At 42.0% G+C, this 15656-nt stretch overlaps 1 protein-coding gene across 6 annotated transcripts in view; it reads left to right on the forward strand.

Annotated features, from left to right (window-relative positions):
• The window catches only part of LOC119736952 (flavin-containing monooxygenase FMO GS-OX-like 2), a 33665-nt gene that overhangs the window by 2984 nt on the left and 15025 nt on the right, over window positions 1-15656 (forward strand). For 2 of the 6 annotated variants that reach the window (XM_038210995.1, XM_038210996.1), the window contains exons 2-4: window positions 695-989; window positions 5794-5935; window positions 6873-7009. In XM_038210995.1, coding sequence (XP_038066923.1) covers window positions 790-989; window positions 5794-5935; window positions 6873-7009 — 479 coding nt within the window. In that variant the 5' untranslated portion in view covers window positions 695-789. Of the gene's footprint in view, window positions 1-694; window positions 990-5793; window positions 5936-6872; window positions 7010-9118; window positions 10403-11507; window positions 13405-15656 lie in introns of those variants that run through there. The other 4 variants (XM_038210994.1, XM_038210992.1, XM_038210993.1 and 1 more) reach the window with 4 other exon arrangements.

Raw genomic sequence — 15656 nt, forward strand, 5'->3', positions numbered from 1 at the left:
GTGCGGAACCAGACGAAGATTCGTCACAATAAAAAATTCTGTCAAAAAAAACCCAGTCACTGTGCATGTACAGTACCGAAAACAACCGGGGACCGGTTGACATGGTCTAATATCCACTGCCAAACTAAAAAGTTGTCTGAGCCAGTTACTGAGTCAGGCCATCATTGCCATACGGCATCGCCACAATGTATGGAGGAAGTATAGACCTTATGCGTAGCAGCCATCTTAGAGGGCAATGCCTTTGTCTTGCTGCAAATATATGCGTGAGTGAACATTTTGTGCATTCATTGTTACTGAAGTAAAATTACAAAAGATGCCCTTTAAGATGGCTCCAACAGATAAGGTCTGTTCAAGAGTTCTTCCATGGTTAGGCCAAGTTCATGATCAAAATGTGTCTGGCAAAGTGAACATCTTATCTTAATCATTTAATCTAATCGGGTCATTCTGGCCAATGATGCAGGGCCAAAGTTCAAAGTTTCATTCGTCGGGGGACTGGTAATTGCATGGTGCATCATGCATGGTCTGCTGGATCAATTCCTGCACCATAATTTAATACCAGACTGCCACTGAGTGCTTGTCCACACTGCCGCCTGATTGAAAATGTACATACACTGTACATGTATTTAACTTAAGGCATTGAAAAATAGACTGTAACTCCATGGTTTTACAGTTACATATATCTTTTGTTTGGCAGACTATTTAACCTGAAGCGATTCCAGCCAAAGAAAGTAGCCAACTCCAGTATATTATTGCTCACTTCATCACTGGTATATCCTCAAGTAACTGACGATGCCGATCCGAGTTGCAGTCATCGGTGGAGGGGCAGCTGGCCTGTGTGCTGCAAGATACCTCCGCGCTAAGCCAGACGTGTTTCAGGCAGTGGTGTATGAGCAGGCAGATCAGATCGGTGGAACTTGGGTGTACACGGAAAACGTGGGGAAGGACAAGTATGGCCTGCCTGTACATTCCAGCATGTACCAACGACTGAGGTGGGTTTTCATTAGTGCATTTTTAAATAATTATAGTATTCAGTTATTTTAAAGATTTTGAATATTTTAAATGTGTGAATCAAATTTTACTTGTTCAAGCCTGATCGGGCCGCAGATTGGGAATTGAGTGCACCTGTCAAAAATTATTATAAGAACTTTAAAAAACAATGCAAAAGAACTAATATATTTAAGCTAATTTTCCTCACAGAATCTCCCAAAAGTGGCTTTAGACAAAATTTGGAACTTGACAAAAACATCCAACTTATATGCCTTCAAGGTTAAACATCAAAAAACAAAACTACCCAATTATTATGAAATACCTAACTTGACTGTAAGTGAATAATAGTCTCAAACATCCTGTGAAATCATGGCATCTGGTGTGCTGTCATTTTCAAGAAAAGTGGAATTTTTGTATCAATTTTCAACACCTGTTTGCTGACCATCGTTGGAAAAAAATGGCCCAATTTACAAAATTTAGTTAATCCACATTTTGTTTGCAGTCGGTTACATATCTGTGAATGAGCAGGCAGCCTCGACTCCATGGGCGCGTGCGCGTTCCTTCACTAACCCCTGGCCGTGATGTACACGTAAACGATGCTGACTGGCTATTCAGAGCGTACTGCACAGGCATTTCAAAGATTGCACGCCGGGCGAGCCCGTTATGCGCTCGCGGGCTTTGCACGTCACGTCACGTACGAATATTCAAAACTGCGCGATGCCTGTACGATATGGATTATGGCAGCCTTGTTTTTTCGCTTAAAAAAACCCTGTTTCTGCAGTTGTAAAGGGACGAAAGGGGTACATGTAGGTACCTTTAATACAAATCTTTGCTAAATAACGCAACGTCCAAACCTTATGTTTGAAAGCATTGATTCATCAAAAACATAACTTTCAACATTTTAAAGATGGCGTCGGTGCGTAAAGCGGATAAACTGCAGCCTAATTATAATGTACCATATTTTGACACATTTAAATTACACAATTCCAGGGGTTGAGACCGCGCAAGGCATGATGGGAAACAACATGGCGCAGCAAGATCTCGTACCCATGGGAATGAGGTTGATGAGCGGGTGCTTGCCAGCTAGTCTGGTTCCCTGGCCTGACAATTCCTGATGCCTATAAATTGCTCAATTTCGTCGGAAGTAGGGTCAGGGCTAGGGAACCAAAAACAGCATTTTTTCCCATTTTTCCAGCAACTGTGAACACAAAACTTTAAACAAGTCAGTGGAACAATATTTTCTATAAAATACTAACACCAGTTCCATCCATTTCTAAAAATTACAACAAATGCAAATGTTGCATTTTACCTTTTAATACAAACAAGGACTGTTTCATCATAACATTTGAATAAAAAAAAAAATGCTAATTGGGTCTTGTGGATGATGGAATAATGGGTATCTTTGGAACAGCCTGTCCCAGTGTTTCCCCAAGATTTTCATTCAGTGTTGAGGACATTTCTGCATGGGTGGGAAAGTTCATATGGTTATTTCTTCTCCATGTGGCAAATAGCTTAAAAAGTAATGTACTCAGCTTGGGGAATTCTCCATTTTTACAGATAGGGGTGGTTGGGGGGGGGGAGTGGGGTGCGCAGCCCTTAAGTATAATAGAACAGACGACGTTCAAAGGGAAGGAAGGCTGTGTCAGTGTTTTTTTGGAGGAGGGCTGGAAAAAGGGTGTCTCATTTTTCATGCGACCCAGAGTTGAGCATTACAAAAATAGTTGTGTGAAATGCATTTCCTGGATACGGTGGCCCACAACTGTCACGGCAAAAGCAAAAGCGCCGCGGCAAGCGCAAAAGCGCCGCGGCAAGCGCAAAAGCACCGCGGCAAGCGCAACAGCGCCGCGGCAAGCGCAACAGCGCCACGGCAAGCGCAAAAGCGCCACGGCAAAAGAAAAAGCGCCACGGCAAAACAAAAAGCGCCGCGGCAAAAGAAAAAGCGCCGCGGCAAAACAAAAAGCGCCGCGGCAAAAGAAAAAGCGCCACGGCAAAACAAAAAGCGCCGCGGCAAGCGCAAAAGCGCCACGGCAAGCGCAAAAGCGCCACGGCAAGCGCAAAAGCGCCAGGGCGAAAGCAAAAGCGCCACGGGTTTATTGGGAAGGGGCATAATCATACATGCCGCTACTACATCAAAAAATAAAATGGGAAGGAGAATGGCCGCCACCAGGAATTCTTATTAAGCACAGAATTTAATTCTTTGAGAAGTGATTTTATGGCTGAGAAAATAGCAAGGCCAAGGAAAACCGGTCAGGAAATAAATCGTCGATATTAATTTGTTGTAGGATAATTATTATTCCAAGAGAGTTGCTGCCGTGAATCAGAGTTTATAAAGGAGTGGGACTCACTATCAGCACCATCAGGGCCGTTCCTCATTTCTTTACATTTCGTGGGATGCAAACAATTACGAGGACGGGAGGCTCTGTGAGCTGATGCATTTTTGAAGACATTTTTCCCTTCCGACTAGCATGCAGAGAAGAGTTCCGTTAATTTGAGACTTAGTTCACCCATGGGCGTCGCGAGGGGGGCAAGGGGGCGCTTCCCCCCCCCCCCCCCCCCCCCCCCCGGGAAGGGGAAAAAAGAGAAAAAAAGAAAAGAAAAAGAGGCGCGAAGTCATAGTGGTGTAAATTGAATGATTTTGGGGGGGGGGGGGGCAAAATGTCCCTACCCCCGTCTAAAACTGAGAAATCGAGAATTTGTTCAGAAATACAAGATTTTTTTGGGAAAAATATGTTTTGCCCCCTCTAGAAAAAATCCTGGCGACGCCCATGAGTTCACCGGTGTGTTTACCAGTGTAGGCACACAATTGATCTGCCCAGAGTTTGGATATAGAATAAGAAAGAAAGAAATTAATTCAGAACCTAGAACTCATTGGCTCACCCACCCCCGGCTCAAGAAACCAACAAGCCGAACAAGACCTCATGATGCTTAGCGATACCGATGATGAGTTGCCCTGTGGACAGTCTTCCACATCATCGCAGAATCAGCCTGCAGGGCAGAAAGAGGGCTTGTTTCCGGCATCAAATAGTTCCGTATTCACTCGAAACAAAGCAAACGGCTCTTTTCAGAGCCACCAAATTTTCATAGAAGAGCTTAGAACTGTGCATCTCAACGATAACACTTCTCCTTTGTTTAGTGTCTCTCCCTTACCACCCCCCCTTTTTTAAGTTAATTTATTTCTTTCTTATTCTATATCCAAAGTCTTCGCCTGTGTTACGTTCCTTACATGAAATCCACGACCTAACCTCCTCTGTCGAAAGCGTTGCAACTGTCTAATAGAACGATCCATTTCTCGATTTGTGAGTTATCTTCAACTCAGTCGTGTTTATTGGGAAGGGGCGTAATCATACATGCCGCCACTACATCTAAAATTAAATGGAAAGGAGTGTGGCCGCCACCATGAATTGAGAAGTGATTTTATGACTGAGGAAATAGCAAGGAAAACCGGTCAGTGCAAGCAACGTTCAGCGAAGAGTTTTGAAATTCCCGCTCTCTGGGAATTTCTAACCTAATGGGCCCGCGGGCGAGTTACGTGTTGACAAGCCTTACCCACCCACTGCCGCAGCCCTGCAGGAGAGCCTTAATCGACTTCCTAGATGTGTATGATATACTGAAAAAGAAAAAAAAATTAACTCATACACTCTGGGCAGCTCACTTGCGTGCCTACACTGGTATACACCTGTGAAAAAAGGCTCAAATTAACGGAACTCTTCTCTGCATGCTAGTCGGAAGGGAAAAAAATGTCTTCAAAAATGCATCAGCTCACAGAGCCTCCCGTCCTCGTAATTGTTTGCATCCCAAGAAATGTAAAGAAATGAGGAACGGCCCTGATGGTGCTGATATAGCGAGTCCCACTTTCCCTCTCCTTTATAAACTCTGATTCACGGCAGGAACTCTCTTGGAATAATCTTGGAATCATCCTACAACAAATTAATATCGACGATTTATCAGTCCCTGAACGTTGCTTCACTGACCGGTTTTCCTTGCTATTTTCTCAGCCATAAAATCACTTCTCAAAGAATTAAATTCTGTGCTTAGGCCAAAAAAAAAATATTCGGTCTCTGGTCAGACCAAAGTTCCGGAATTGACGCGGCCACGCGGCTTTTTTTTTTTGTTTTCCTTTTTTTTTCTTTTTCTTCAGCTTGGATTGTGCAGACAAGGTGGGTACTATTTTGCTTTTTGGTGTCCTCATGTACATTGGTGGCCTCCATAATTTGCCTTGGTGCTTTCGATCATTTGCCTTGGTGCAATTTCCCATTCCTTGGTGCTCTTTGGTAAAAAAAATTGAGGGGATGCGGAAATAGAGGGCGCTGTTGGAGCTACCGCGGAACATTTTGGAAAAAAAAAAGATCGACGCGCATGCTTAAAATCGACGCGCGCGCTGACCAGAGACCGACTTATTTTTTTTTTTTGGCCTTAATAAGAATTCCTGGTGGCGGCCATTCTCCTTCCCATTTTATTTTTTGATGTAGTAGCGGCATGTATGATTATGCCCCTTCCCAATAAACCCGTGGCGCTTTTGCTTTCGCCGTGGCGCTTTTGCGCTTGCCGTGGCGCTTTTGCGCTTGCCGTGGCGCTTTTGCGCTTGCCGCGGCGCTTTTTGTTTTGCCGTGGCGCTTTTTCTTTTGTCGTGGCGCTTTTGCGCTTGCCGTGGCGCTGTTGCGCTTGCCGTGGCGCTGTTGCGCTTGCCGCGGCGCTGTTGCGCTTGCCGCGGCGCTTTTGCGCTTGCCGTGGCGCTTTTGCTTTTGCCGTGACAGTTGTGGGCCACCGTACCTGGACCCTCCAATTCCAACAATTTAATGATTGCAGAACAAACCTCCCTAAGGAGCTCATGATGTACCCGGGTCTACCCATCACAGAGGGCGGAAGGACCTCGTTCATCAAGCACACTGAAGTCCTGCAGTACATGAATCGATACGCGTGGACGTACGACTTGCATAAATGTATTCAGGTAAGGCTTTGGAACATTTTGAGGCATTTTGAGTTGTTACAACAATCGTTATGCATTACCATTATTACGACACTCACTAGAAAACACGTAGATATTAATTGCAGACCCACCTCTGTCTGAGATTTGAATGGGCCGGCTGACTTTAGAAACTTTGGTGGTTGAGTGGTTCTGACATCATCCCTAGTAAGCAGGAGGTAGTGGGTTCGAGTCCTGCCCGAGAAAGTCATGAAGTTTTTTCAATGGTTTTGAGACAGCATTAAGTAATAATAATAATAATAATAGTGAATATTTATAAAGCGCACGTATCCACCAGGACTGGTACTCAAGGCACTACATCATTATTACCCCTGCTCATTGGGCACATGAAACATTCCAAATACATCTCAGCTCCCTGTGGAGTATACAGCTCGATACAGCCTGTTAGGCGCAAGGAAGCTAATTCAATCACAATAACCATCTCTGCCCTCACAGGTACCCATTTACTCCTGGGTGGAGAGAAGCAATGAGTGACAAAGTGCCTTGCCCAAGGGCACACGCACAATGACCCCGCCAGGACTCGAACCTACAACCTGCAGCTTTACCCGCAGACCACGAATCAGTGCCCTTATAACCACGAGGCCACAGTGCTTCACACACAGTGCTCACAAAGTTGACCCAACTTTCCTGCCAAAACAGGTGGATGAGTGGTTCAGACATCAACGTTAGGATGTAGGAGGTGGTGGGTTCGAGTCACACCTTAGTATATCATTTGTTGACATAAGTTATGGGCTCCGTGCACAAGTACACCCTCAATGGTAAGAAAGGGAGAGTTTGGGAGACCATTAGAAAATTGATATACCAGTACCAGACAGAACAGTAGTTATAAAACTAAGGGCAGAAGCCAATATTAACAGTTTGTTCTGTCATCAGTAAGCCTTTTCACTGTTTTTGCACTCAGCTTCTGACGAGGGTTCAGTCTGTGAAGCCGATCGTGAACTGCAACAAAACAAGCTGGGAAGTGACCGTGAAGAGTGTGAAGGACCCGGACGCCACACCGCAGGTCAATGAGTTTGATGCTGTGATGGTCTGCAATGGGTAAGTGCTTAGAGTTCTGGATTCCGTACATGAACAGTGAATGGTGCTTAGTGATCATTCGGTGACTGCTCTATGTTCCGACACCCCTATGTTCCGACAACCTAGATTGTGTTACTCCCGGTTAGGGTTAGGGTTAGGGTTAGGAATAGGAATATGTGCAGTCGGAACATAGGGGTGTCGGAACATAGAGGTGTAACCGATCATTCACAAGAGCTCTTGAGTGGGACACAAAGTCTGCATGCAAGTATGGGGGAAGTTCATGTAACCTGAAAAAATGACACACCTGGGGAACTCACAAAAACTACTACAACTAAACTAAACTTGGGATCTTTGAAGGGAAAAGTCGGGAGGAGATTGAATTAATAGGGACAAGGGACACAAATTCTAGATTTCGAACAAAAAAAAAAAGACAAAAAGAATTTATTTACAAGAACATTCAAAATGACCAGATAATTATAAAACCAAGACCACGAAAATCAAGACTAAGAGCAAAGACTTAACCCTAAAACCAAAACTAAAAGAAATTTAAACCAAGTTAAAAACCAACACAGTGTGTATAATGAGTAGACCTTCCAAGACACTTTGGAGGAAAATCAATGACTCTTGCAGAAATGAAACACACAGCGCAGGGCACACCCAAGAAAAAGGGGAAAGAGAGGAACTCAAAAATATATTGCTTTCTTCTCTGCTGCTGGTCTGCTACTGAGGGGTCTGTGGTCTTACAGGGTGGCAGGGCACATGGTCTTGGGGGAATGGGACCAATGGCATGAGTCTAATTTACATACAATGTGGACTGTTACTGGGGAAAGCTAATCAGGGGGAAACACTACTATGAAAGGGTTGGGGGAAGCTAATAAAAAGGCTGGATTTACTAAGGGGGGCTACTCCTATACTAAAGCAATACAAAAAATACTTTGGAAAAATTCAAGTTAAATTTGGCCCTGCCACACGCACATGAAAACCTGTATAAGCACCAGCAGCCGCTTTCACTGAACTTTACGCAATGGCGTAGCCCCTCTTGCACCACAATGTATTGCGTAAGTTGCGCAACATTTCAGTTATGACACATTTTGTGAAAGTTTCATAGTGCGTAAGTCAGCGTCTTGCCCAACAAATTATGGCATAACTCATCAGTTAGGTCTGTAAGTTGTGGTGTAGCGACTGAAAATGACCTATCAGCAAATCTTTATCATTGTGGAGCCTGCTATTTCTGATCAAGGTTGATACAAGACACTCACAGCTTTGTGTTTGAAGTAAATGAATTGCTGTTTTACTCATGATGTTTATTTTTAGAGATGCTGCACAATTCTGAAGAAAGTCAGACAAAACTACTCTCCAGTAAGATTCCTGAATCCTTCAAAATTCTCCAGTGTGCTGTAAAATGTAATTCGATATTAAATGGGCGTGAAGCCCCATAGTCATGTTGAGTATTTGTGACGGGGCTTACCTTTTTTGGGATCCTTCAAACTCCTCCTGGCGTATCTGAAACTTCTGGGAGTGGTGGTTCTTTCAACACTTGTATGTGACTCCACTGTTTGTGACTCCACTGTGTCTAATGTTTTATAAAGTGACAGAACTGTTTGTGGCAGGTCTGCCTATCAACATTTATGGGTAAACACCGTCCGATCCATTGATGAAAAGAAGTACTTTATAAGTGAATCAATCAAAAGGGACAATAGATTTGCGGAGAATCAAAGACATTAGAATTCAACAACTGTTTGTCTTCTAAACACACGGTGATAATAAATGAGATGATACTCTGTTTCAAGTCGTTGATTTAAGTATAGACGGAGTTTAGGAAGTCAAAGAATACATCAGTTACCATTCACTAGAATTATACAATACCCATAAACTAAAAGATCACTATGAAAATCACTGTGAGACCATCTGATCGGTTGCCCGTCAACGTCCGGCGGTAGAGACGCTCGGTCTGTGATTCTGCTGAGTCCTGTGGTCCAACTTGACGATGACTCGGTTGGTTCCCTGTCCAGTGACGATGGACAATATGGACATGGACAGTAAGTGTGGCAAAACAAATTTTTTGGCATAATTTTGATCAAACTTTCTGTTTCTGTTTCTGTTTCTGTGGGAACGTGCTTCTCTCAACAGTCAGTATGCGGTGCCCAGTTACCCGGACATCCCTGGCTTGGAAACATTTTCAGGAAAAGTCATCCACAGTCACGAATACCGCCACCCGGAGGATTTCAAGGGCCAGACGGTGGTCTTGTTCGGTGCCGGACCGTCTGGCCGTGACATCTGCATCGATCTTCATACCTTCGTTAACAAAATCTACCTCAGTCATCACATCCCGAGCCTCTCCGCGGTGCTTCCTGATAACTTACAAGAAGTCCCAGATATACAGTCTATAGACAAGGGCCGCGTGGTGTTCACAGATGGGCAAAGCGTCGAGGCCGATGTGCTGATGTTGTGCACAGGATACCTCTACGACTTACCGTTCTTGACGCCGGAGTGCGAAGTTGTCGTAGACCGGAAGAGGATATCGCCGCTTTATAAACACATCCTGCACACCAAGCACACCTCGCTGTCTTTCATTGGAGTTGTCTGGACTATCAGCCCCTTCCAGTTACTAGCATGCCAGGTACGGTTTGCCATGGCTGCCTTGGACGGCACCATGATCCTACCCAGCAGGGCAGACATGGACGCCGACACGCAACGTGATTACGAGTATCGTCGCGATGAGTTAAAGTACCCACATCACTACGCTCACAAGATGGACCACTTGCAGTGGGAGTACAACAAGGAACTGCTACGGCTTGCTAATGTTGTGGATGACGACGGGGCCACTTTACCTCTCTTCAAGGAGCTTTATGCCCTGACTCGACGCTTGCGAGCGAAGGATCTTGTCAATTATAAGAAGCGCATCGTTGAGACATCTGACGACTTGACTAGCTGGCAGGTTTTGTAACCTTCGATTTCAACCTGAATCCATGAAAATATGCAATAGCCCAATCGCCCAGACTTTTACAAATTATAAACAAATCGGAAAGCCCATTTCAAAGGCAATAGCATAATACAATATACCAGCTATTGTTCAGATCTGTCACAAGGCAGTTGCGTTATACAATGCTTTCATCATTAAAGTGGACCTCCCTGGCTGTACAGCGATATTGATGTCATCTATAGACAAATTGGGCGGCAGCCATTTTCTGAAGTGGCACCAGGCTCGTGCGAGTCACGCTCAGGTACTATGCACTCCGGGCTCCTTCGCCCTATAGGAATACCAAAATGCACGATTGCCTCATCTTTGAGAACCACTACATATAGCACTGCCAGATTCCGCTACATATAGCACTATGTGTCCCAATTTGTGTTAGAACAAAGAAAGTTGGTTTGACAGTAGATTCATTGGATTTTGGAGGGTACAGGAACTTTTTTAAAAAGAGTACATTTATGCAAGGACAGAATAATTTTGAATGAAGTAATAGATATTTGATTTCAGATTTCAATTTTAATTTTTGTATGCATGATATTACTTACTTATTCCCTCTGTTCTCAAGTAACGAGAAAAAGAGTGGTTAAAACAACGAAAACAAATGTTGAAAATGAGTGTGCTGGGTGATGATAATGAGTGTAATACAAAAGTATCTATTAAATGTATGTTTTATGGAATTTTATGATCAAACAAATGTAAAAAAAACTTAAGCTATGATAAAAAAAATGTAAAGAATTAAGCTAAATAATATCAATAAAAAACATATATATTTATTCACATATATTTCCTCCAAAGTTGTTGTTTCCAATGTACTTTCACTATTTAGTCTGGCAAAATCTTTGAAAGATAGAATTAAAAAAAAAATGTCAGTGGAGTCAATTTCTTGTCCTAGTAAATTCTCAGGTTTTGGGGATTCAGGAACAAATGAGCTCATAATGCATGTCGATTAATTGATTAATATTTTAAAACAATATATCCTTCAGGTTATTTGCGAGAGTCACTTGTACACTGTGGCACACTCTTTTAGGCTGCCATGTTTATTTGAACTATTTGCCTCGCTTTGATTTTCAATATGGCCTACCCTGAGAAAGGTATATTGTGGCTGACAGGCTTGGCAGTTTGAGAAAATCTGGGAGTTGTAAGTTTTTCAACATGTGTTATGTGATCCAACGGCATCTAATGTTTTATAAAGTGACAGAACTGTGTTTTGGAAAATCAGATTCTGCATTGAGGTCTTATAAAACAGAGATTGGTTAACTTGACATTTCAAATAAAAACTGTATATACAACTAATGATGGTGAATCTCAACTTGTGACTCTAGGTGGCCACCCCCCCCCCCAAAAAAAATCCCAAACAAAACAGAAGACCTCAAAACTTGTGTACATTTCTACAACCAGTGAGATGCATGTATTACAAATTTGGAATGGAATTTTCGGAGAGTTCATGTGACATGTGCTACATCGGCATTATAAGTGTGGCAAAACGAATTTGTTACATATTTGATAAAACTGTCTGTTTCTTTGGGAACGTGCTTCTCTCAACAGTCACTATGCCGTGCCCAGTTACCCGAACATCCCTGGCTTGGAAACGTTTTCAGGAAAAGTCATCCACAGTCACGAATACCGCCACCCGGAGGATTTCAAGGGCCAGACGGTGGTCTTGTTCGGTGCTGGATCCTCTGGCTGTGACATCTGCGTGGATCTCCACACCTTCGTGGACAAAATCTATTTCAGTCATCATATCCCGAACATCGACGCCTTGCTTCCTGATAACCTGCGACAAGTCCCGGATATAAAGTCTATAGACAAGGGCCGCGTGGTGTTCACAGATGGGCAAAGCGTCGAGGCCGATGTGCTGATGTTGTGCACAGGATACCTCTACGACTTACCGTTCTTGACGCCGGAGTGCGAAGTTGTCGTAGACCGGAAGAGGATATCGCCGCTTTATAAACACATCCTGCACACCAAGCACACCTCGCTGTCTTTCATTGGAGTTGTCTGGACTATCAGCCCCTTCCAGTTACTAGCATGCCAGGTACGGTTTGCCATGGCTGCTTTAGACGGCACCATGATCCTACCCAGCAGGACGGACATGGACGCCGACACGCAACGTGATTACGAGTATCGTTGTGATGAGTTAAAGTACCCACACCACTACGCTCACAAGATGGACCACTTGCAGTGGGAGTACAACAAGGAACTGCTACGGCTTGCTAATGTTGTGGATGATGACGGGGCCACTTTACCTCTCTTCAAGGAGCTTTATGCCCTGACTTGGCGCTTGCGAGCGAAGGATCTTGTCAATTATAAGAAGCGCATCGTTGAGACATCTGACGACTTGACTAGCTGGCAGGTTTTGTAACCTTCCATTTAAATGTTGTTGGAAACCTGAACCATTTCAATGTACGAGAGACCAGTCACGAAGACTTTTACGAAGCACAAACTAATCTGACATTTTAAAGGCCCATTTCAAAGGTGGAGGCATAGTGCCAGCTAGGTCTGTCATGAGGCAGTTGCTTTGTACAATGCTTTCGCCATTGAAGGGGGCCTACATGATAATAGTGTGCTTCAATAGGTCTATAATGTACTTGGTACCTGAGTTTGTGTAAAAACAAATTTAGGTTTGAGTGTACAACAGTGGAATTTTGGAGAAAACAGGAACTTTTTGAAATTGAAACATTTTTTAAGAGTAACTTAAAAGAGTAACTTTATGTTCCTCTTATGCAAGGAAACAATAATATTGAATGAAGTAAGTAATACATATTTGACTTCAGATTTCAATTTCGATTTTTGTATTCATAATACAAATTACTTATTCCCTCTGTTCTCAAGTGACTACAGAAACGGAGGTCAAAACAACACAATTGTAAAAATATGTCATTTCACGACTTTTAAGTTTTATAAATATTTATAATGAGTATGCTGCTTGATTATAGTGACTAACCCTCCTTAACTTCAACTTAAAACTATCACAAACTGTCACAAAATCTAACCCCCACTGCTCTTGACAGTTTTTGTACAAGCTGCTCTCCAACAGCCACAAATCCCTATGGATCCAACTGTCAGAGCCTATTGAAGTGGTTTGGCAGATAGTATGACCACTGATACAGGTACAGCTTGTGTAGCAGCCATTTTAAAATTGTCAATTGTGCCATGATGAGGGCAGTTGGCAGATTTGGTGAAATCTGTCACCTAATGTTTTGTTTTTGATATGTAGGGCAATGCTCTGCAAATTGTCACTGAGCACAGGAGGGTTAGCTAATGAGTGTAATACAAATGTATCTATTGCATATATATTTTAATGGAATTTTATGATGAAACAAATGTAAAAAATAAAGCTTAATATTTCCCCTAAAACTTATTTTTCGCCAAAGTTGTTTTAGCCTTCACTGTTTAGTCTGACAAAATCTTAGAAATATTGTATTAAAATACATGTATCTTTTAAAGGAGTCAATTTGTTTTTATAGCAAGAATAAACTACCCGTAAATGAAAACATTAATTGAAGTGGGGCTGAGCATCGGAACCGGGTATCCGATTACGGATTGGATACATGTAACCAACTTTACAAATTACTTAGTAACTTCTCAGACAATGAAAAAGAAAGGTATTGAATGTCATTTGTGGGGAATTTTCAAAATAAAAACCAGGCTACATGGGAAACAAAACAGAAGTTGCAGTTTTCTATAAATAAAGCTAAGACCTTTGTTATGCTGCCACCATTTCAGTCTTGTTCCATGTATCCAATAACAGTACTGAATGATAATTCTGTATGCAAAACGGAACCAGACTATTTTTCCTTCCAGCCTCGCTTTGGTAAAATCCAAATGGCCGCAACGTGATTAATAGTCTGTAAAGCTCACCATACACACATGAATCACTGCATTGACTCAACAATGTGGTAAAGTGGTAGTATCGCACCCCTAAATTGAAGTTAGTTGAATGTTTTAAAACAATATTTCCTGCAGCTGAGGTTTTTTTTAATATTAGCAGCTGCCTTTACTTCCATTTCAGCCTTAAGAGATATACATGTAGTAAACACAACAGGAGTGCGCCATTTGGTTTTACGTAGACTCGTTTGTACTTACTGAAATTGACCCAATTCAAATGGTGTTCTCCTGTTGTGTCTGCTATTGTTTTATGCATTAGATAACACAAGAATAATGTTTATAATATACGTGGACATTTTAAACTTTCAGTTTAGTTGAATTTTAAGAGCACTCTTGCCATTAAGAGTCCAGAAAATGTCTATTTTATTAAAAACTATGTAGTTTAATAATTTCATTAAATTGTAAGCTTTCTAAAGACATTATTTTTAAAATTTCTACATATTAATTAAAGAAATTGAAAGAATTAAAGGGAATATACATCATTTGCTTTTGCTGTAATTTTCAGAAATGGATGGAATTGGGGGGTTGGAAATATAAAGCAAATATAGATGCACTGACTTTTTGAAGGTTTTGGGTTCGAAAATGCTATAAAAACCAAGAAAAACGATCATTTTCCTGTAGTCTGGTTCCCTGACTCCATATAAGAAGAAACAGAGCAGTTTACATACATTGGGGAATTGTAAGGTCAGGGAACCAGTCTAGCTGGCTCGTACCCGTTCATAGGTTTGTAATCGATTGCAAACAAGTGCAATGGTCAATTGGGGCCGGTATTTGAAAAAAAGCCAGTTGTTTCCAACGCTGATCGGCCGATCAGCGTTGGAAATTGATACAAAAATACCACTTTTCTTGAAAATGACAGTATACGAGGTGCCATAATTTTACAGGATGCTTTAGACTGTCATTTACCAACATCCTATTAAGGTATTTCGCAAAAACTTGGTAGTTTTGTTTTTCGATGTTTGCAAATGTTGTATATTCCCTTTAAGTTTTCAGCTATGACATTAAAGTTTAAAATTTAGATCTTTATGCAGATCAATTATTATTGTGGATAACATTTATTAAAAATACCCATGCAGTCCGAATGTGAAAAATTTATTTGGAAACATTGATGTTGACTTTAATTTCTTTCACTTGAAGTGATTTGTTCGTACATGTACATTTATGCGTTGTCATCTTGAGATCATCAACCTGTCCAATCAGCTGTCCTGTTTCTTATCTTGCTCATTCGCCTTTTACGTTTTGAGTTGTAGTGCACTTGCATATTTACACAGGTGCCAGTATATTCTTAAGGCGGTTTCTGCACAGTGTATGGGAAGATGGGATAACACTACATTGTTAAACACAAAATGCCTGAGACAGTTTACCAATTCCTATTGGTCAAGAGAGCCTGTCACGTGGGTGGTTTTCAACCACTGATAATTGTAACACCAGCTGGACACATCGCAGGAGATTTTCAGCACTACGCGCGTTCTTCGAAACTTCTTCGTACTTCGAAATACGCCCATAACGAATGTATGTGTACGGAAAAAAATATCGCGGCCGGCCAAGGGTGTTTTACAAAACATGAAGACCGTTGAACAAAATCGTTGGAAATGTGTGAATTAGTGACTTGGGATAGGTCGCCGATATTACATGGCAGGAACCGAAGCTCTAAATTTGCAGCAATTTGAATGATGTGACCCAAAATATACTTTCAATAATGCATGTGAAAACAGGTACATGTATTAAAAGAATTGACTCATTTAAATAGAACATCAGGCTACTTCTTTTGTTTATACCCCATTGGTTGTTAATATCTATACGAAT

The sequence above is a fragment of the Patiria miniata genome, unplaced genomic scaffold, assembly GCF_015706575.1.
Source record: "Patiria miniata isolate m_02_andy unplaced genomic scaffold, ASM1570657v1 HiC_scaffold_3, whole genome shotgun sequence".
Lineage (NCBI taxonomy): Eukaryota > Metazoa > Echinodermata > Asteroidea > Valvatida > Asterinidae > Patiria > Patiria miniata.